This window comes from Ascaphus truei, chromosome 4, assembly GCF_040206685.1.
Source record: "Ascaphus truei isolate aAscTru1 chromosome 4, aAscTru1.hap1, whole genome shotgun sequence".
Taxonomy (NCBI): Eukaryota; Metazoa; Chordata; class Amphibia; order Anura; family Ascaphidae; genus Ascaphus; species Ascaphus truei.
The window spans coordinates 33,713,601-33,737,149 of NC_134486.1; the positions used below are offsets into that span (position 1 = coordinate 33,713,601).

General features: G+C 42.7%; 2 protein-coding genes across 8 annotated transcripts in view; one reads left to right on the forward strand and one right to left on the reverse strand.

The window, feature by feature from the left end:
* MIA3 (MIA SH3 domain ER export factor 3) overlaps positions 1-23,387 on the reverse strand; it is a 104,742-nt gene extending 81,355 nt beyond the window's left edge. For 2 of the 5 annotated variants that reach the window (XM_075595558.1, XM_075595556.1), the window contains exons 1-3: positions 23,158-23,382; positions 20,235-20,368; positions 6,771-6,857 (exon numbers count right to left, since the gene is read on the reverse strand). In XM_075595558.1, coding sequence (XP_075451673.1) covers positions 6,771-6,857; positions 20,235-20,368; positions 23,158-23,278 — 342 coding nt within the window. In that variant the 5' untranslated portion in view covers positions 23,279-23,382. Of the gene's footprint in view, positions 1-6,770; positions 6,858-20,234; positions 20,369-23,157 lie in introns of all 5 variants that reach the window. The other 3 variants (XM_075595557.1, XM_075595555.1, XM_075595559.1) reach the window with 2 other exon arrangements.
* Positions 1-23,549, forward strand: part of TAF1A (TATA-box binding protein associated factor, RNA polymerase I subunit A) — a 113,634-nt gene that overhangs the window by 24,104 nt on the left and 65,981 nt on the right. The window contains exon 1 of one of the 3 annotated variants that reach the window (XM_075595564.1): positions 20,893-21,030. The exons of the other annotated variants lie outside the window; for them this stretch is intronic. The gene's annotated coding sequence lies outside the window, so the exon portion shown is untranslated. Of the gene's footprint in view, positions 1-20,892; positions 21,031-23,549 lie in introns of those variants that run through there. 3 annotated transcript variants of the gene reach the window in all.

Consider the following 23,549-nt stretch of genomic DNA (forward strand, 5'->3'; position numbering starts at 1 on the left):
ACTCATAACTTCCACCCTCTCAATGCAAGATAGACTCCTACAAGTCTCTCTCTCTCTCTCTCTCTCTCTCTCTATCTATCTCTCTCCTTAGCCCCCTTACATACAGTATACCTACTTGTTCTCGTATTCGCTTACCTCCCATCCCTGCTGACAACTGTAACCTTGATAACCTCACCAGAGGTTAATTACTAAACATACTGGGGCCTCCGCATACCTTTGAGCTATACTCCTGGTGCAGCAATAACAGAGCCCCGCTCTGACGCATGCGCAGCCTGCGTCCATAGGGAAAATCTTATGGATACAAACAGTCCCGCTGGTGACGCATGCGCGGTTCGTATAACCCCAAAGCTATCTGATATCGGGCACCTCTCTGCGCTGACAATGTATGGCGATAATACTAAACATGCTAGGCAACTATAAAATATAAAGTCTAGCTAAGTATAAAGCATACTGTGGCCCCCAGTTACCTTTGAGCTCCTTATCAGTGATAAAACCACAATATAACACTGTCTCACGACAGATGCAGGCGCAGTGTGAGTTTAAACTGAGCAATATTGAAAGCAGAGTTTTGGTATTAACACTGCCCGCTTTTTGAACGTGTATCAAAATATCTGTACAACTTGTTTAAGGACACATGTGCTAAATCTGGAAATAAAGACCCAATATCCCATAACCTGTTTAACTCACCAATGAGGTATTTACCATAACATCCCTAGTAAAGCCACTACTTTTCAACAGCAGCCAATGACGGCACGTTTGAATCTCTAGATCAAACGGATAGCGAGACATAAAACAGGGACACAGGGTACAGACTCCTACAGTGGAGCAAAGGTCTTAAGCACTGAATATCTTACCCACTATAACGAGAGATCTAGGGAAATATTTGAACATACAACACCGCTCACACAAACATATTTTTCCACCTGTACTCACCATAGACTCGGACACTGCGACTGGAAGGATAATAGGCATCATAAATATATACTATATCATATAGATTAGTGCACTAGAGCCTAAAGAGACGCTTGGTAGAGATTGAATAGACCTTAGCAGTCTATTTTTAATCAGTATATAGAACTTTACTAAATACTGTTTTAATTACACGTTTACACAGTGATTTGAAATAAAGCTAACTATATTAACTACATTCACTCCTGACCGTTTATACTATAAAGGTCTGCGGTGCACCTACAAAAGGGACTCTTTATGTGTATTTTCTTTGGTACCCATTTCTTGTCAGTATAAAACCCAAACACCACTATTTTCAGCTCCAGGTATCCCGGGTCTCTGAGATATTTACTGCCAAATCTCAGGCCAATAGGGAGCTGCAACATTATCAGATCTGACTTCCAATTGGATGGACTTTTAAGATCCTCTTTAAAAACCAGGACGTAATACCAGTAACTAAGTATCTCAGAGATTTTCACCTCCCCCCCTTCCCCCCACTTTTCAGTCCTGTAAAAAAAAAAGGTTCGTTTAGGTGAATTTCGCTAGGTTTTGGTATAAGGTTACATAGTTACATAGTAGTTACATAGTAGTTACATAGTAGATGAGGTTGAAAAAAGACGTATGTCCATCAATTTCAACCTATGCTAAATTTAGACAACAGATAGTTTATCATATATTTGTATTTACAGTATTAAAAATGATCCAGAGGAAGGCAAACAAAAACTTCATGTTAAACATCATCCAATGATGTCTCATAAGGGGGAAAATGTATTTATTTCTGACTCCAAATAATGGCAAACAGATTTCTCCCTGGATCAACATCCTTCCCATGTTTCCTTATATGGTATATCCCTGTATACCTTTCCTTTCTAAAAAGATGTCCAACCTGTGTTTGAAGATATCTATTGTATCTGCCATCACAGTCTCCATGGGTAAGGAATTCCACATTGTAACTGCCCTTACTGTAAAGAACCCTTTCCTTTGTTGCTGGTGAAATCTCCTTTCCTCCAACCTTAAGGGATGACCCGAGTCCTTTGTACTGCCCTTGGGATGAATAGTTCTTTTGAATGCTCCTTGTATTGTGAAATAATGGGGAGTGGGGGAAGGAGGGGATAAGCTCTAGCTACTGTCTGTGAAATGGTGCCAGGGGTAGAGGGGTCATGAAACGAATAACTACACTTGCCTAGACAAGTAAAATAACCCCTATGAACAAGCACTCATATAGTGGTAAATACAAATAATTAAAAGTAACCTTTATTAATGTATATGGGTATAACAAGTGAAGGGCTAAACACACAACACAATTAAAAAAGTATTAAACAAACTACCTCCCAGTCATGGTAATAAACTGGTAGAGGTGGTAAATGAAGGAACTATGGGTAGCTGGCACCTAAAAGAATATAGTAAATCAGAACGTAAATAGTGCCTCAGTGTGGTATGTATATTTGGAAAGGTCTAGTGTCTGTCAGTGATGTATCAGACAGTCACACAACTTTCAAACCACGCCTGATTAGATTGTCACTCATAGAGAGGACATAGAATGGCTGTAGATAGATAGCAGGTCAATTGTGCATCAAACCAACGTGCTAAATGCAGCCTAATATAGTAGGTGTTGAAGGTAGGTAGTACTCAAATATCTAGAGTAGACAACAGTTTAAAATAGTCCTTCAAGGTAACGCAAGGTAAAAGATACAGATTGCTGGAAATTAGGCTACTGTGTAGCTGGGAGAATAAGGCTGTTATGTGGGAGCCTTGGACACATTGTTTAACTGCTTCCACACAAGGTCTCCCTATAGGCAGACTGACAGTACTAATGAACACTTCAGAGTGCCAGAGCCTGATGAGAGCAGGAGAAAAATATAAATAAACAGTAAACTGCTCCTCGGATCCTCTATGAGGACAGCGTTTGTGAGTTAAAGAGGCTATCTGATCCATAAATGCATACTGATGTAACAGATAGTGATTAAGATATTGTGGGTGGTATACAGAAGCCTAAAACGGGTTGCTTGGTGTCTGCAACTTGTGTGTGGGGTGTGGATTCAATGATAATAGCATGCAGCTACTCAGTAGTGTAACTAGTCTGAATTATAATTGGTTAGCTGCTCTATATGTAGTAATTCATTCACGGCTCCACATCTAATACACAACTGCTAGATACAGGTCGCTAGATATATGCGACCTGTGTGTGCGGTATGGGAGTAGTGATTTATGCCCTACAGCCACTCGGTAGTGTAACAGTCAAAATAAAATGATACCTGGGTGGCTGCTATATAGGGACAGTAAATCACAGCTCCGATAAAACAGCGCCTGGGGTAGGGACCTAGCTGATACACCAGCAGACATCCGCACTGCTAATACCAAGGAAGGCTGCTTAGGGATTACGCTAGACGCCGCCGCCGCACCGACACGTGTGCTAACGTCACAGAGGAGCGCCCACCACCGACGATCGTTTCGCGTCACGCTGACGCTTTCTCACCTTGATCAGATAGCCTCTTTAACTCACAAACGCTGTCCTGATAGAGGATCCGAGTAGCAGTTTACTGTTTATTTATATTTTTCTCCTGCTCTCATCAGGCTCTGGCACTCTGAAGTGTTCATTAGTACTGTCAGTCTGCCTATAGGGAGACCTTGTGTGGAAGCAGTTAAACAATGTGTCCAAGGCTCCCACATAACAGCCTTATTCTCCCAGCTACACAGTAGCCTAATTTCCAGCAATCTGTATCTTTTACCTTGCGTTGCCTTGAAGGACTATTTTAAACTGTTGTCTACTCTAGATATTTGAGTACTACCTACCTTCAACACCTACTATATTAGGCTGCATTTAGCACGTTGGTTTGATGCACAATTGACCTGCTATCTATCTACAGCCATTCTATGTCCTCTCTATGAGTGACAATCTAATCAGGCGTGGTTTGAAAGTTGTGTGACTATCTGATACATCACTGACAGACACTAGACCTTTCCAAATATACATACCACACTGAGGCACTATTTACGTTCTGATTTATTATATTCTTTTAGGTGCCAACTCCTTGTATTGTGCCCTATTATATATTGGTATATAGTTATCATATCCACTCTTAGGCTGGGATTATGGTCCCTGCGCGGCTGCGTGCGAACGAGTGCACCACCGCGCGCACTCCTGCAGCCCAAGCGATTTGTGAACTAGGCTGCAGGAGATTGTAGATGCGGTGCGGGGGCGTGACGGACGCGTCACGAAGCTGGTTCGCCCTCATTGGCTGAACCAGCTCACGCGCGCTGACGTCACGCGACAGCCACCTGAAAAGACAAGATTTCTTGTCTTTTCAAAAAGCTGCCGCGTCAACGCGTCTCTCCGCCTGTAGGCACACAGGAACTATGGTGACTGCCATAGCAGTCTACACAAGAGTGTCTGTTGGGCGTGGGCGTGCAAGCGCGCACACGTCCCGACGCCAGCACCATAAGCTCAGCCTAAAATGCCTCATGCCTAGATGCTTCTAATCTAAATTAGCTAGCCTCGCCTCATAAATTAGATTTTCCATCCCCTTTATCAATTTGGTGGCTCTTCTTTGCACTTTTTCTAGCTCTATAAGGTCTTTTTTATGTCATGGTCCACACAACTATACTCCATATTCAAGGTGTGGTTTTACTAATGCTTTATACAGTGACATAATTATGCTTACTTCCCTTCCATCCATTCCCCATTTAATGCAAGATAAGATCTTACAGTATTTGACTTTACAGCTACTGCATGACATTGGGCACTATTGCTAAACCTGCTGTCTACAAGCACTCCTAAATTCTTCTCCATCAAGTATTGATCTAATTTTGCCCATTTAATTTGTAAATTACCTGTTTATTCTTGTTTCTCAAATGCATAACCTTACATTTATTTGTATTAAACCTCACCTGCCATTTACCTGCCCAAGCTTCCAGTCTATCCAAGTCCTTCTGGAGAGAAATTACATCCTGCTCTGATTCCACTACCTAACACAATTTAGTGTTAGCAGCATAGATGGAGACTTTACTCTCTATGTCAACCTCAAGGTCATTAATAAACAAATTAAAAAGCAGGGGTACCAGTACCGATCTTTGAGGTACTCCACTCACAACTTTAGTCCAACTTGAAAGGGTTCCATTTATGAAAACGCTGTTCTGTATCCTTCAACCAGTTTCCATGGTTGGCTTTGTTATGCTTCGCGCGCCTGAGAAGTCTAATTTATTGTTGCAGGGACATTGAGGAAAAATATGTTAACTTAATTCTGAAAAACTTTTTGTAGAAAAAGTTGTATTTAGGTTAACACCATGGGATGTAAAAGGCTGCAGTCTTTGCCATAAAATGACAAAAGAAATCCCTATTTTAATAAATCCTTCCAAATTAGGGTATTAAATCTCAAAGGCAATAAACAGGACTTGCTAGTCATTATCTGGTCGAGAGATTGGTTGGGAGGGGAAGGGGGGAGTGAGAGCAACTTGTAGGGGGGGAAGGGAGAACTGAGAGAGACTGGAGGGGGGCGTGAGAGAAACTGATGGTGGGAGGGGAAAAGTCTGGTGGGAGGAGTAAGAGAGACTGGTGGGGAGAGGGGGATTTAAAGGGACCGGTGGGGGGAGTGAGACTGGTGGGGGGAGGGGGGAGTGAGAGAGACTGTTGGGAAGGGGGGAGTGAGAGGGACTGGTGGTGGGACGGGGGAGTTATAGGGACTGTGGTGGGGTGGTGGGGTGGTGGGGGACTGGTGAGTGAGAAAGACTGGTGGGGGGAGGTGGGAGTGACAGACTGGTATGGGGATGGGGGAATAAGAGACTGATGGGGGGAGTAAGAATGGGGGGAGGGAGGAGAGAGGGGAGTGAGAATGGGAGGAGAGAGGAGAGAGGGGATTGAGAATGGGGGGAGAAGGGAAGGGGGGACACAGTTGGCGTAATTTGCCCCGGGCGCATATATACCAAGTTCCTCCTCTGACCATGTGGCTGCCTATAGATTTAAACCAACACTTTGTATTCTCAGTTGGGGACTGAACTCCGATACCTTTACAGGTATGTAGCTTAGGTACAAGAGGGTTCCCAGAGCTGAATATGATGCGGTTCAACTCCAGAGACCCCCGGGTCCCCATCCTTTAACCCGTTGAGTGCGAGAGGAGCCGCGGCACCAGTGTGCCACGACCCCTCCGACACTCAAAATCTCGTGATTGCTTCTCGAAAGTGGTCACATAAGGGAGGTGGGGGAGCAGGCCTCCTTCCATTTCTCTTCATTGTAGATCGCGTCCTGGAGTGCCAGACCCCATGACGTTGGAGCTAAGTCCGAGGGCAGGGGAGGGCCAACTTCAGTCCTCAAGGGCCACCATCAGGTCAGGATATCCCAGCCTCAGCACAGGTGGCTCAATCAGTCCCTGCTTCAGCACAGGTGGTCTTTGACTGAGCCTCTGATTGAGCCACCTGTGCTGAATCTGGGATATCCGGAATACCTGACCTGTTGGTGGGCCATTAGGACTGGAGTTAGCCACCCCTGTCCTAGGGTAACCATAGGGTTAAAAATATATATTTAAAAGTAAAAAAATTAAAAAGGGGGGCAGGTGTTAAAAAAAGCAAAGCAGCCAGAATTGCCCCTGTTCAGTCCAAACTATTTTTTGGCCAGTAATATATAGACCTTTTAGTAAAATTCAAAGTACCAGTAAGTACATACATCACCTGCACCAATTATACCCACAACATTTGTAGGTGTTATTTGTGAATGTATAATTGTACATTACATAGGTTTACATTTCTTAAACATAACACCAATAATGAAAAATGTTAATAATAAATAAGAATGCATGAATAAAGTCACCGCTAATAATAAAACAACTTACATCTGTTGGCAATTCTACTTCTTCATTGGTGTATACTTTTGTTACATCTAGGAGTTCCTTCGGGAAATAGCCAAAATTACTGCCGACCTGCAGGGAAAAAAAATATATGCCATGTAAAAGCTGTGACACAACTTACATCTCTGTTCTTAAAACTGCTGTTCTCAAATGATAGCTGGTTACAGCGGGTCCTTTGTGGAGTTTACAAAGGTAAATATTGGTTTTGCAGCAACTTGGATAGCTATGTATTTTACTCATCACAATGTAAACAAAAGCAAATTAGTGAAGATTCCCGTGTCTTTCTCTAAAACATTTACGAAGCAATACGTGCAATAAGGCAACGCATGGCCCATTTAAAGCGGCAGACCCAGCAATATCCTACATGTGTGTTTATTTTTTAATAAATCAGTTCTGTACTATGAGAAAATACTTGTAGCATTAAAAAAAAAAAAAACAACAATTCTGAATGACATTTTGAATGTATTATAAGGTAACAAGCATTTTTTGTTTCTATAGCAACCATATACAAAGTCATACCCCCTTCCTCTTTTGAAAGAGACTCTGGCACACCCCTGTTTGAGCCCTGCCCTCTCTCTAGCAGTTCACCAATTGTATCTAATGACTGCCTGGTCACATGATCCCCACAGAACTTTGCATCATTGATCCTCTTCTGCTGCACTGACAGTAATTTAGTGAACACCGCGAGCCGAATCTTCGCCGATCGATCACAGGAGTACGGATCGATAGGCAACTTTGCTAATTACTTATCATTGTATGAATTGTATTAATGCACATATTAAAGGGAAAATAAATCAATAAAAAAAAAACAGCAGCTTGGACTGCTGCTTTAATGCCAGGTTTCACGAAATATAGGTTATCGCACAGCGATCCTGTGTTAACTGCTACTGACTTGAATGGCAGATAACGCAGTGCGTTAACTTGTGTTGGAGCTTAGTGAATCTCCCCCTATGATCCTCAGGGCTTAGCTCCGCTTAGTAAACATAGCCCTTTACCTTTCTGCAAACAGGACTGTGAGATTAATTATTTGTAGCAATCTTATTAATCCAGGTACATGGAAAGCAGCACTGCACACCTACCTAACCATGACTCAGGCTGGGGTCTTTAGTGACCAATGCAAAGTCTGCACTATATCAGGATATGGAACAATTCAGTACTTATATTGTATGAAGTTGTTGCAAGGAGATATACATAAACAAGAATAACATTCAACACATCAGATCACTTGGGCAAAATCCTTTGACATATTCACATAGCTGAATAATGTGCTGCAGCAGTAATCCGTACACACATGATAATACATAGTATGTTAATTTACAGTCAGGAGTTTTTTTTAAATGTATATTGGAAGCATGAAACAAGGAACCATTCAAAACAAAGATTGCAATAGCGGGCAAACAGGTGGGTTCCTTGGACTTACTCTTCCCCAGCCTCTTTAGACACATTGGATGTACAGTGTATGTCAGAGCTCTTCAACTATTTCCCCAAAGGGACCAGATACGGAAAGAAATAGGAGTATAAGGGCCACAAGATTATCATAATTAAATGTTGTGGAAAAGTACACAACCTCAGCGCTATACCCAAAGAGATAATATTCCAACTGTGTATACACAATACGTGTCCCAATGTATCAGTATAACAATAAAACACAAATAGTGATTGTGTATGTACAGAAGTGTTGAGTGACCACCTCAATTTGAAGTCCTGCAGCCTGGGGGTCACCCGGATTGTCCAGATCCTTTGTTGTTAGTCCTTACAGAAAAATTGTCCTCCTTGGCGCTGGTCTTCACTACTCCGTGCTGAGTGCAATATATGAAATAAAATATAAAGAAAAACAGTGCAAATCATCAATAACAATACCGTCAATTGAATTCCCCCAAAAAATATATAGATGGGTGCCAAATGGTGATTTGCATCTAATAGTGGTGGTCCCATAAAAGAGAAAAAAAAATGTTGGTGTTGGTTTTAAAGAGCACCCTTTGTGCATGGGGTTTGTGCTGGAACCTTATCCCTTCTTGGCATGCAGTGCACACTATTACACACGTGTTCCTAACAATTAGACTCACAATGCAACAGGGGTCTTGATTGGAGGCAGAAATGCATGGAATAGTTGCCTCGGTTTTGCACCATGAAAAAGAGAAAGCAACATACCACAGGTCCACAAAATAAAATAAAATTGAATAAAACATATACAAAAACAGACACCTGGAGTGTTTATTACATTTTATTTCGTGCATCTGTGCTACTGCATGTTGCTTTCTCTTTTTCATGATTAACCACTGAGGCAACTATTCCATGCAGTTCTGCCTACTTACTTCGGACGTTACTCCTTCTCTTACCGTGCACCCCAAAACTGGAACAACCTACCAGAGACTCTCACATCCACCACCAGTTTAAGTTCTTTCAAATCTAAGGCTGTCTCACATTTTAATCTGGTCTGTAACTGTTTCATACGCCCATAATATATATTATCTTTAACTGTGCATGCAATGTCTTGTATATAATGTATACCCTGTTCATTTATGTAACTGTATGTGTAACCATGTATTATTTGTCTTAACTCTGTGCCCAGGACATACTTGAAAACGAGAGGTAACTCTCAATGTATTACTTCCTGGTAAAACATTTTATAAATAAATAAATACTTCCAAGTCCTGATTCCAATCAGACCCCTGCTGCATTGTGAGTCTAATTGTTAGGAACACGTGTGTAATATTGTGCACTGCATGCCAAGAAGGGGTACGGTTCCAGCATAAACCCCATGCACAAAGGGTGCTCTTTAAAACCAACACCAACGTTTTTTTCTCTTTTACGGTACCACCACGATTAGATGCAAATCACCATCTGGCATCCATCTATATACAGTATTTTTGGGGAATTCATTTGACGGTATTGTTATTGATGATTTGCACTGTATGATACTATACATTGTTTTTCTTTATATTTTATTTCATATATTGCACTGAGCACGGAGTAGTGAAGACCAGCTCCAAGGAGGACAATTTTTCTGGAAGGATAATTAAATGTTGGATACATTTAAATACGTTTTAATGCTTGCAGCATAATAATAATAATAATAATAATAATAATATATATATATATAAAATTGCCTTGACTTACAGGTGAGTTAATGTGTGTAAAATTGCACTTACTGTAGGTGCCTGAACAACTACAACCAACTTAGGACAAGCAGAGAGTCCAAGGGCCACACAGAAGGCCCTTTGAGGGCTGGATTTGGCCCATGGGCCACCTGTTGAGGAGCCGTGGTGTATGTCACGGTGGCCGGCATGCCAGTGGCTCTTATGACATACCCTGTATGTCATGGCAATGTGATCGGTTTCTAGGGGTGCATCACATTCGTCGACATCACCGGAATTACGTCCAGATCATGTGATCGCTCACGAGCAGTCACGTGATCAGGAAGTGCCAGGGCCACGGAGGTAGCAGGACCCTGCGACACAGAAGGGGTTATCCCAAACATAGATATAACGACTGTTAATAACCTGGGGTGCGGAAAACAATAGAGTTTCTGAAACATTTCCAGAATGCCACAAGATTCCACAATAATAATAACACTTGTCTGATTTCTTGTGTGTGTCAATCACATACTGTAGCTTTATTTTGGAAAACTTTAAAAACACAGCTCTTTGCCTACAGCAGAGGTGCTCAACTTCAGTCCGCAAGACCCCCCAACCGGTCAGGTTTCATGGATATCCCTACTTCAGCACAGGTGGCTCAAGCAGTCCCTGCTTCAGCACAGGTGGCTCAATCAGGGGCTCAGTCTTCACTGAGCCTCTGGTTTAGCCAGCTGTGCTAAAGCAGGGACTGATTGAGCCACCTGTGCTGAAGCAGGGACTGTGGTGAAGCTGGGATATCCTTAAAACCTGACCTGTTGGGGCACCTTGAGGACAGGAGTTGAGCATCCCTGGTCTACAGCTCCTTGAATGTATTAAATCTGCCATTTGTAATACAGACCAGGTAGTTGAAATTGTTTATAGAATTGTTATAGTTGCTCCAGAGGGGTTAACACCCTGACTTTTAGCATCCTCTGTCCTCTACATCCCACCAACATTTAGTTGCTAATTGGGACTGTACAATTATACATTTGCTGACATGGATGCTGGGTATTGTTGATTTAATTTATTTTTCATTCATAGTACATAACGCTTTGGTAATACAGTATATGTTTTAAGTAAATTTATTAAAAGTAAAATTTTACACTTTGTTGGTGTGCAGTTTAGTGAATTCTTTTAGGGGGCACATCCATTTTGTATTCCCCTTCCCCTTTTTTCTAATTCACTTTTCAGTTCACAGTTTGCACCCACAATTTTGATTACCATATTGATTTATTTGATTATTCCATTCAATTGGTGTGGTCCTGTGATCACTCCCCAACCCCTTTCGTGTTGTTTGTTTATAGAAAGGACTCGAAGGAAGGACACTGTTGTGTCTTTGTGTCTTCCAGCCCAATAATAATGTAGTCAGAATTATTCATGCCATCCACCTGCGTGGATATTTAGCAAACGACACTATTAAATGGTGTATAAAATGCCAGTGTGTTTTGTTAAGTCCCGCCGCTCCTTTTTACTCTGTCCTATATATTTGTGTGACGCGGGAGGCCTACGACACTGACACACTTTTCACCCTTGCAAAGACCGGTTTGCACACCTGCTAGTGATATCGGGTTACAACTTCACTCTGAAATAGCTGTGTAGTAATGCCGGCTGGCTCGTTCTGTTACTTTCTAACTAAACATAAAAGAAGCTTCCTGAACGGAAAGAGTCTTGCACAATGCACTGCAACGTGAGAGTAACATTCCCTGAATAGCAGGTTCCGTGTAACCACATGGGATGCCCCTCTATTAACAACATTGTAGAAGCACACTTCTGTGTCCTTGAAAATCTTATACCCATTAACATTGACGATTTATCTTGTATTTTTAAGAAGCTTAGAGGACAAAAGTGAAACCCTATCTCTATATCTGAATGAACTGGTTTTCAGTTAACGTCACCCTTATCTGTCTGGCACGGCCCACACAGTGACATTATAATAATGTACATCCCCCCATCTCAGAGAAGCAAGCAGTAGAGGTGAGAGAAGGGAAGGACACTGTGTCTATGCAATATAGGCTTTATTTTATGAAGTGCAATAGCGTTGGTCAAGCACGACCACATGGAAAGCCCCACTGAAGTCAATGGGACTTTCCGGGCAGTAGTGCCAGATCAGCGCTATCGCACTATAAAGAATAAGGCTGCGTCCACGCGGCCGCTGACCGCGCTTGGCGCTCGGTGCGGTCAGCACAATCAATTTAAGTCTGTCTGGCCACGCACACGCTGGCCGAGACAGATTAAATTGACTTTGAGGCGTGCTGAGGGGTCATATGACCTCCTCAGCCAATCAATGCCAGTCACTGTTTAGGTCACGCCCTCCCCCCTGCTCGCGCTTACCGGAAAATTTGCAGGACAGTCCAACGCTCATGCTTGGAGAGTTGGTGATGTCACCACTCACAAGCATGAGCGCGGTCCGCGGCACGGGGGACGCAGCCTAAGGTCCACAAAGTCACATAACACAAAAAAGAAGAGCTAAAGGAAGTGACCGTCATGTTTCAGGATATGGGTGGGAGAGTTGTGACAACTGTCCTGGTCCCAGCAGCTCCGGGGGTGGGGGGATGGGGGGGCACGGAAGACCGATACCAGAAATTGGGCCCAACTTCTATGATCAGCCACCCAGCTGGGTCCATTAAAGCCCCGGGCTCTCCCCTCCCCCATGATCTCACAGGTACTAAGGGCCTGCTTCCCCCTCTCCTCTCCCTCATGATCACCAGCCCCTCCCCCCCCCCTCAACAAACCTTCATCACTCTCCAGGGAAGCTGCCAGCTGTTAAGTCACCTAGGTTTGACCCCCTTTCATATGTCAATTTTTACTGGTTTTAGTGCAGTGGTCTACCATTCTTACAAATATTATTTCATTGGCCACCAGTTCTAGTAGGGATACAGATAAATCCTCATGTGTATTTAGCTTTTAATAAGGGTGATGTGTAGTTAATCTGTTGTACACTACTGTATTTTAAATACACAGGAAGCTTACGGCATATCACAAATATTCACACTGCATCACAAACTATTAATAGTTAAACCATGTCACAAACAAGAGCCATTAATAGGGAGAAGGAGCAGCTCAGTGAGTAAAGACACTGACTGGCACTGAGTTGGAAGCAGGGGGGGCCTGGTTCAATTCCCAGTGTCGGCTTCTTGTGACCTTGGGCAAGTCACTTTACCTCCCTGTGCCTCCACGGGGCAGGGACCTGTGTCTGCAAAATGTCTCTGTAAAGCGCTACGTAAAACAAGCAGTGCTATACAAGGCCATGCTATTATTATTATTATTATGATGATAGTAAGTTATGTAGTTGATGTTGATGTAGCTGACAGTGCCAAGCAACAAAGCTGTATAATTTAAGAAAATGATCTTCTCATTATGAAATGCTACTTTTCAGACGCACAATCCATTCTAAAAAAAAAAAATACAAGGAACCCTACAAATGCTTCAGTTCTCTCTTCTTTTTTTTTTTTTACTTCAAACTGGAATCGAGGGGTTCCCTCTAGGACTGAACAACTCTCTCTTTTTCTCACTGTTCTCAAGGTATTTATCTTTTTATGTGCCAATGTTTCTGCTTCCTTTTGTGAAATCAATACAGCTGCCTTCCAAGCCCCACTCCTATGGGCCAACAGCAAGCCTCAATATCATCAAGACTTTCCTATGGGACGGCCCTGGTGGCCATCTTTGATTTTACTGACACATAAAAAAGGCAAATATCTTGGAAATTGGGGGTCCACAGAGCTAGAAATAGCATATTTCACCTCTGATAGACTCCCCTTGATTCCGATCATGATATATATATATATATATATATATATATATATATTTATTTTTTAATGGACTTTCTGCTTTAAAGGAAAATTCCTTCGTAGAACACTTTTTTATATGGTTAAGAAGCAGGTGTTCCCCAGAGCTAAACTGTTTTAGTTGCCGCTCCGAGGATACCCTGTTTCCAGAGATACATCAGTATGTTCTGCCTGCTACCCACCTATGTAAAAAACAAACAAAACGGGTAGACGGAACTACACCTTTAAATACTTCCCAACCTGCATCGTTAAACTAGGATTAAGGGTGGTTTCCCATTGCCTCCAGGTTCAACATGTTTACTTTTCTTTATTAAAATTCAAATACTTCCAAGAACTATTATTCAAATACCTGAGTGGCTTTCTCATTTCCACCCAACCAAGCACTTATGACCTACGACAATGGTTCTACACTGTGGCCCCTGGACCCCCAGTGTACCCCTAAAGACTTTAGTGATGGTCCCCAGAGCCTTTCAGAATCCCTGCCGACAGCTCTCTCCTACAGTCTATACATTTTCCATCACCAATAAAGGCTGATTTTTACACTGTGATTTGAAGTCAGTCTCACAAATTGTTAGCGTCAACGGTCTCATAGACTTCAATGGAATCATTACTTTTCCATTTGAAATATCACTTTTTTGGGTCCATAACCCCAAATCTCACTGATTTCAGTCCCCGGGGTTTTTACATCTATGATACTGATCCAGTGTATCTTCAATATATGTTATAGATACATCTATAAATCTGTTGATGTGCCAAAAATAAGAAATATAGTACAAAAACATTGGAATATATTCCACAAAGACCCAATTTTACAGCAAATTCAGCCAATACAACCTAAGATGATATTCATAAAGGCACCAATCTGACGCAGAAGCTGGCCCCCAGTTGTCTAAGAAAGGAAAGTAATTTGGGAAGAGAAGATAAAATGAAGGGATTGTTTAGATGTCTAAAATGTAGTTTTTAATGTAGATTAATCTTGAACATACAGGCTATAAACAATTCGAGTGTTGAGTCATATGACACACATGAAAGTTTCACTGTTGATGACTTTGTAGATTGTAACACAGAACATGTTATATATTTACTACAATGTCCTTGCCATATAGGAAGAAGGACCCATAAGCTAAAAGTACAGATTACTGAACACGTAAGAAACATAGAAAAAAGGTTTCCTGCAACACAGTGTTTCTAAACACTTCGAAGAGTTTTATTCACAGAACTCAAAAGGGTTTCAGTTTATGTGTATAGAAAAAAAATGAAGCAAGTGGAGAAGAGGCAGCAGAATAATGCAGATCTCAAAACAAGAGGCTTGATGGATTTACAAGTTAAAAACCCTTGTACCAAATGGGGTTAATATTGATATCGATTTAGGGTCCTTAAGAGCTTGAAATGAACACATTTGAATGATACCATAACTAAATTCCATCCGTTTTATGAAGCTTGTCCTCGGTGGCTCCTCGTTCGATTTGTTTGTCATTGTCCAATCAATTGTTTTCTACTCCTACTTCCACTCTACTGTTTCCTTTCGGCTATTACACTGCGTCTCGAGGATAGGTTTGCTTAGAGTGAAGTTGTTTTATATCTAGAATCGGTTTGTGGCTGTCCTGATGAGAATAACTGGTTCTCTATTGACTAGCAGCCCTGTTGGGTCAATACCACTTATTTGGTATATCTTAAAATCGTTGAACAGGAGGACATCACACTGCAAAGATCCGTCCCAGGCTTCTGTGCCCATGATGGGAGACACACTTGATTAAAGACATTTTGATGTAAGTGCAATTGTTACCACGTGGGGAGGTTAACATTTATAAACAAATGACACTATGTTTTTTCCACGGCTTGAGAAAGGACCATGTAGATCCGACACATTGCTGTTAATTGCGGTTTGTGAATATTGCTAAATAAACCACGTTTTTTGCACTCTTGCAACCTTGGAGCTGTGGACTTCCTATTTTTGTTACTATTTATACTAGAGGATTCCTCGGCATTCCTCAGTCCTACGTGCACCTCAGTCTTTTATATGTCCTATTTGTGCATGTTTCTCATTTGTTCAAAATGTTTTTTTGAGCTGGTCCTGCTGTTTATATTCCCATCATTTGGGATAAAACGTATGGAGCTAACAAAGCAGGTAGGAAGATCACCCAAGCCATAAATCATCTGCTTTTTCCTTACAAATCAATGTTTGTGACCCAAATCGCGATGAAACAATATATCTGTGATGTAACAATAAAGGATAAGGAAGTAAGGCGCTAACTTTTAAATCTGCGCTGCTCGATTAATTTGGAAATTGTTCTATATTTAAAAAAAAAAAAAAAAAGACCTGAACCAGGGTGCACCTCAGAGTGGATCTGCGGTGCCCCAATAATATATCTGCCCACCGGACACAAATGGTCGCACGGCGAGGCTCACTCTGGGAGATGACACTGCAGCTTTCTATTCGTGATCCATGGACATGTCTCTATTGTTGTGGTGTGCCAAAACCAGCACGCAGAAAAATATATTCTCGGGACCCGTAGCCTGCCCCCCTCCCCAGATTGGGGGAGCACAGATCAGCTCTAGGGGACCCCCGGTTCAGCTAAGGTTTAAACAAATAAAATAAATCTTGTTGGGTGGGGTTGCTGCTTTCACGGTGCACTTTTTATTTAGGATACCGTGACTCCCACTACTTTATTGTGAGGTATTAAAACGTTCCCCGAAATTACAACGCATGATGCGGAGTATTTTCATCGTCATATGAAGTTTAACGGTGAGTAGCTACATACAGGTAAACAGGTTTTCAGGATATCCCTGCTTCCGCACAGGTGGCTCAATTAATCCCTGCTTCAGCACAGGTGGCTCAATCAGACACCCCGACTTCAACTGAGCCTCTGATTGAGCCACCTGTGCTGAAGCTGGGTTATCCTGAAAACATGACCTGTTAGGGGGGGGGGGGTTGAGGACTGGAGTTGAGCACCCCTGGCCATACAGACGGTTCTCACCGACTCCGAATTCAAAACAGTTTCCATCCAATGATAAAGTTTGTCCTAGTAAATACTGACCCTGACTACAACACTTTTTTTGTAGGAAACGCTTACTCCTGACTACAACACTTTTTTTTTTCGGGAAACGCATTTTTTTTAAAAACAACTCTGAATTACATTTTTAATGTATTATAATGTAACAAGCCTTTTTTGTTTCTATAGCAACCATTACCAAAGTCACAGATACTGAGTCAATACTCCTCTGTAGCCATTAAGTGAACCCCTGAGCCGAATCTTCGCTGATCGATCACAGGAGAACAGATAGATCGTCAACTTAGAAAATTACTTATCATTGTGTGGATTGTATTGATACACATATTAAAGGGGGGGGTGAAATGGCAGCTCGGACTGCTGTTTTAATTTGGTGTTCTGTCATTTAAGACATTGACGTCTCCTTTCTATAGCCGTGTGTAGGTTGCTATTGCCTTCATTTAAATGTGCCATTTTAGCTGTTAACTGTCACAAAGCGGCTCGTGTGGCTCTTCGGGGTATGTGACTGTTGCCCGTCACTACGTTAATAATAAGTAAAAATCAACCTGTTATAACAGAAGATAATGTGATTTCCGGGAATCCTAGTAACCTTTTTGCAACATGTTGACTTTTTTTCAGAGAAGAAAAATCAAAAAAGGAAAAAAAATCAGTACTGCTAAAAAAATGTAATGCTGAACTTAATCTGGATGGCGTCATTTTCAGCTCTGGGAACCCATTTCCCGAGTTACATAGCGTTTCGTGCCGTTGCGTGAAAATTTTGTCTTTCAGAAACAATACGTAATTACACTCGCAAAAACAATAGGAAGCCGAAAAATCATATGGCCGTGTTGTATTATTGTCTTGTTTATAATAACTTTTATTTCACATAGCGCTTTTCTCCCAAAGCGCGTCACAATTACAGTATAGCGCGTGGTGCGCAGCACATGGGAATTCTACAGACACAGTCCCTGACCAGATGAGCTTACAATCTGTTTTTGGTGCCTGAGGCACAAGGAGATTGTGACTTGCCCAAGGTCACAAGGAGCCGACGCCGGGATTTTAACCAGACTCCCCTGCCTCAAACTCAGTGTCATTGTTATCAGAGTCAGTGTCAAGAACAACAATGGGAACAAATGTGGTACCAGGCGTTCCCCAGAAACTAGCATGATTCCGGATTAAGCCATCTGGTTAGAAAAGGAAAGGAACTGTAAACACATTTGTTTTTTAACAGCTACATGAGATTGTGGTGGGGAAAAGGATAATGTTGAGTACCATTTGGTAACAAAGACCTATGCTGCACATCATCAAATAAATAAAAAAAAATGATACAATTACCGGTGCTCCTGGTCCCAGGGAAAACCTGTCAGTGATCCAAAATCTGCAGGAAAAAAGGTGAATCGGGGCACTACGGATTTGCATGCCCACTTACACTTGAGAAAAGTCATTGCATCGGTCGAAACGTCGCTATTTCAGCTCAATAAATGAGTTTCAAACAAATCCGTAGTGCCCTGATTCACCTTTTTTATGCAGATTACCATTTGGTGCCACTGGTATGCTATAAAATATTTAAATTAAACGAACCCAAATTTTTTTTTTATTGTAATTCCAAGAGGAGGGCTTATGTTTTTGCCAATTAATCATTAGATTTACAACAGCGACCAACAGAACTTGGTAAAGCCCAATCTTGAAGGAGTGGCTCAGTGAGTAACGACATCAACTCACTAAACAATAGCACCAAGTTGAGGCAAGGGAGCCTCGTTCAGTTCCCGTTGAAAGGTACTTTATCTCCCTGTGCCTCAGGCACCAAAAAATAGACTGTAAGCTGTACGGGGCAGGGACTTGTGCAAAAAAATGATATGTACAGCACTGCGTGCAGTATACAAGAAAAACTATGATTATTAATGAATGTATGTTTGATCACGTGTGGCCGTGTGCTGGTTAATTATGTCACTTTCTTGCTAAATACATTTTTTTTTTAATTGATTTTTTTTAAATATCGCTTGTATTTAGTGTAATACAGATCTGTTGTATTTAGTATAGACCATTTTAAATGGTGCACCTGTTCTGTTAACATCTACTATCTACTATATATTTCTCAAACAGTCATATGTGTCTATGTCTGTATGTGTCTCCTTGTCTCCCTCCCTGTGTCCCTAGCGGCAATCCCATTGGACCTGCCTCAGGCCAATGACATTGCTCCCTTGGCCCACCCGCCCCCGCACACCTCACACCACTGGCTCAGGCCAATGACATTGCTCCCTTGGCCCCACACCCACCCCCGCACACCTCTCATTGGCCTGCGCCCAACACACCAACCCCACTGCCACACTCTCCCAGCCCTCACTGAGCTTTGGGAACCGCTTCACAGCACCTAACCCTCACTGCTCTGGGAGATTTGGTAACGCTTCACAGCACCTAACCCTGGAAACGCTTCACAGCTCTCACCTCTCAACCCACAAAACCCTCACCGCCTGATACCACCAAAACAACTGCAGAATCAGGTACAGACTCTTACCTATATATATATTGTTTAACGCACGCTCACCTCCACACACCGCACCATCACGGAACGCACACCACCTCTTAACAACCACCCCCCCACCAATGCACACCACCGCAGCCACTGATAATCACTTTCACCGACACCACAGTCCCCCCTCCGGACCCCTTCACCTCCCTCACCGAGCGCCAACACTGCCTCCCTTCAGCTCCCTCACCGAGCGCCAACACTACCTCCCTTCAGCTCCCTCACCGAGCGCCAACACTACCTCCCTTCACCTCCCTCACGGAGCGCCAACACTACCTCCCTTCACCTCCCTCACGGCCCGCATCACAACCGCGCACGTGGAGCGCCAACACTACCTCCCTTCAGCTCCCTCACCGAGCGCCAACACTGCCTCCTTTCAGCTCCCTCACCGAGCGCCAACACTACCTCCCTTCAGCTCCCTCACGGCCCGCATCGCAACCGCGCACGTGGAGTGCCAACACTACCTCCCTTCAGCTCCCTCACCGAGCGCCAACACTACCTCCCTTCAGCTCCCTCACCGAGCGCCAACACTACCTCCCTTCAGCTCCCTCACGGAGTACACATCTTTCACCAACGGTTTACAACAACTACATTTTTCTAACTAACAACCGTAACAACTAACATACATTTTCCACCATTGTGCTCAGATACATGTTCTTTCTACTATTGTTGCTTTACAAACACACTTTTGAACACAATTACATAACATTTACATGACATTTTACAATTTCACTACACATTATTACACTACATTAACACATAATTATTCACGGTTCACATCACGTGCAACGCCAGGTCTCTCAGCTAGTATATTATAAAACTAATCCACACAATGACTTTAAAGCGGCTGTTGCTGTCGATCGCTCGTTTTAAGCAAACAATGGTTGCCATGAAACCCTTTGGCTAGTAATTTGGAACAAAAACACGAGAATAAAAAATAAATAAAAAAAAAGGGAATCAGTGAACATCAGGGAAAGTTCATCCCAGGTGCCCAGCTGATCCTGCTACAATAGTATAAAAATGCTACTTACGGTTCCCGCCCAGAGATCCGTTAATTTTCCTGCTAATTTGTAATATACATGCACTGATTCTCCCTTTTGGATATTCACAAAACGACAGTCTGGACCCGTGAAGTCTTGCAAAGCTTCCCCCCGACACATCAGCACTGTGCAAAAGAGAAAGAAAGGCACGTGGATTACTAACAGAGAGGCAAAAAAGGACATAGTACGAGTAAATATTTACGCCATGATATAGTCCCATTATCTCTGCAGTACTGCCAAGCATAATATCATGGGGTTCTACTCCAGCCCGTGTGTCTCCATACACATACAGAACAGTTCTGCAATAGATTGCATTGAAAGTTAGAACACAAGGCCTGGGTCAGAATCCTTTGATGGTATGGAGTTGGATTGGCAATAAATATCTCTGTATTTCTAGTCTTTTGTGAATTGCGGCGAGTTGGCTGATCTAAAATACTTAGGGGCGAATTCTATAAATGCTGAAGTGGGCTGTTTTTACCCCGAAAATCCACATAGCCCATGCAGAACAGGGCCCTTATCCTCACACAAAAACAACTCCATGGCAGGATAAAAAATTAGATACTGGCAAATGTAGCTGCTACATGTAAATATTATTTCTTGTCTGTAAATATTATTCCCGATTAGTTAACCTAACATCCAACACCAGATAAACAGTGCAATAACGATCCAGTCCTGATTTTGTGTCGCCTTTTGGTCCGTAAGCGACTTTGGTGTAATCGAGCGATATGTGAAGACAGACCACCCTGGATTTTTGTCACACTGCTGCTTACCCGGAGTGAGGTAGCAGGTGAGTGTTATTATTATTATGAAAATCTCAAACATTGTGGCATTTTGTGTCGGCCGTCTTGACAAAACTTGTGTACTTGTCTTTTGTGTATTACATCACTGTGGAACTATTACTATATCTCAACTCATTTTAAATATGTTGTTGCTTGCCATTAAATGCTGTGGGCTGGGATAACCAGAGCTGGATCAGGAGTTTCTTATATAAAGGGGGCGTATGTATCCAGGCAAACATGGAGACATTCCGAGGCAAAACAATTGCAATATATGTATCAAAGAAAAAAATCCTACTGATTTCAATGGGACTTGTTTCTTTGATAAATATAGAGCTTTATACTTTTGTCCCAGAATGGCACCAATTTTGCCTTCATACATATGCTCCAAAAGTGTGTTAACCTCTTAAATGCTGAAAGGATAAAGCCATGCTTTGCTAGCCATTTCAGCACTGAGGCCTAGAGCCACAAAAGCTTTAGCACGCCTGTACTCCCGTTCATTTGTAAATTCATCCTAAAGCTTAGCATCCTTTTGTGGATCTGGGGCTAGGTGGGTGGAAGCAGCAATCCCTTCAGGAGCCTATACAAGTGTAATTCATATAACATTAATATCGTGCCCCCCAAGCAAGTCCTTTTCCTTAAAAGAAAAATAGTGTTAGCATAATTATCTTAATCTGGCGGTTACCATAGTAAACTTTAGACTGCACTCGGCTCTGGGAAGATCTCCATTTTAACCTCCCGGACACTTAGGGCTGTGTTTATAGTAGGCGCGACAGTGCGGGCAATTTCGCTCGCTGTGAGAACAAAGTGCAGCAGCTGATACGGGACGGCCGTAGAGCACGCAGGCGCGATGCAGAGCGACCGCATGGCAGATATTTAAAAAAACAAATTATTTTGTTTTTTTATCACGGCCGCGCCACGTGAGCGGTTCAGCCAATGAGGGCGAACCAGCTTGGTGACGCGTCCGCCACGCCTCCCCAATCGCCTCCGTCTCAGTCAGGGCACCCATCGCTCAGGCGACAGGCACACGCGACGCCATGCGCCCTGCACAGCACACTCACCTACTATAATCTTAGCCTAAGATTTCAAACTTATATCTCCTGAGCATGGTCAGATTTTTTAAATACAGCCTAATAAAATTGCATGGACTGACGCTTTAATGCGCCGTGGGAAGGAAATTGATGTCATTGATTGTGTCCATTGCGGTTGTGAAAATATAATTTTTCGAAATAACAAGAAAACACAAATTCTTTGGCATATGAACAGCCGCAAAAACAGGAGCTTGAAGAACAGGACATTAACGTCCCTCATTTCTGATTCCTACGTGGGGAGGGTGGTACAATATTAGCCCAGCTTCTCATAAAAACAATAACAAAAGGTATCTTTTTATTACCGCCGGTTCTGAAACGCGGCGTTTCTCCTGTGACATCAGTTAGCCGAAAGGTTAGGAGAATATGTTATTATTCCTGACTTGAGAGCAGAGCATGTGGCCTTACTGTTAAAGGGTTATAAAGTCATTGAGCGTTAACACTTGCACTTAATTAGGAGGCCAAAGTCAACAGTGAATATCAACAAAGACTTCCCAGCGCCTCCATGTAACCCCACCACTTCTTGTTATTAGAAAGAATGCCATCTGACTGGTCTAGAAAGATTAAAATCATGTCAATTAAAAAAAAAAAAAAAGTCTCATTAGTTTTACTGTCACATCTATCAGGTGCAAACCCAACATATATATAAATACTGTAGGGGGGGGGGGGAGTTGTGTGTGTGTGTGTGTTTTCATGTTATTAATGATATATGCAGATAAATGTAAATCAGACAGTATAAAGAACACACACACACGCTGATTTATGCAGAACAATGAAAGTAAACTGTATATACACATGCACTACAACTGTATACAGTACACATATGCACTGCAAAATAAGCAACACTGAAAGTGCACGCAGTGAAATTATATATATATAATATATATATATATATATGCAATTTCTGCAATCCATCAGTGAACCTCAACATGGTAACTAAATGACAGCAAAAGTAGCAAGAAGTCGATTAACGTGGGGAGCTGGGGATGGCTGTGCAGCGCCCCCCTCCCCCCCAGGCTCCCCGGAGACCCCTGATAGAATGGGACTCACTGCTGCACTCCTCATCCGCGCAGCGCTTCAAGTCCGAGAACCTCCTGTCTCCGGCTGTGCTGCGGTGGGTAACGTGGGCGAGCAGGACGAGGAGGTAAATGTGAGCTCTGGCTGCAGCCATGTCAGCAGCAGGGTGGTAATGTCCTGGGGATGGAGGAGTGAAGGGAGCATGAGCAGAGAGAGGCAGACACGTCAGCAGGAGACAGCACAGCAAGGATGTGGAGGAGGAGGAGGATGCAAGGGAAAGGGGCAGGAGAGGGACGGAGAGGGGAAGGGGGAAGGGAAAAGGAAGCCATGCAGGACATATGTATATACCATGGAATAGTAATCATGCTGTTCTTGTAGCAGAACTATACCATGCCAGCCGTTACCATGGCTGGTGTAATGGCAAC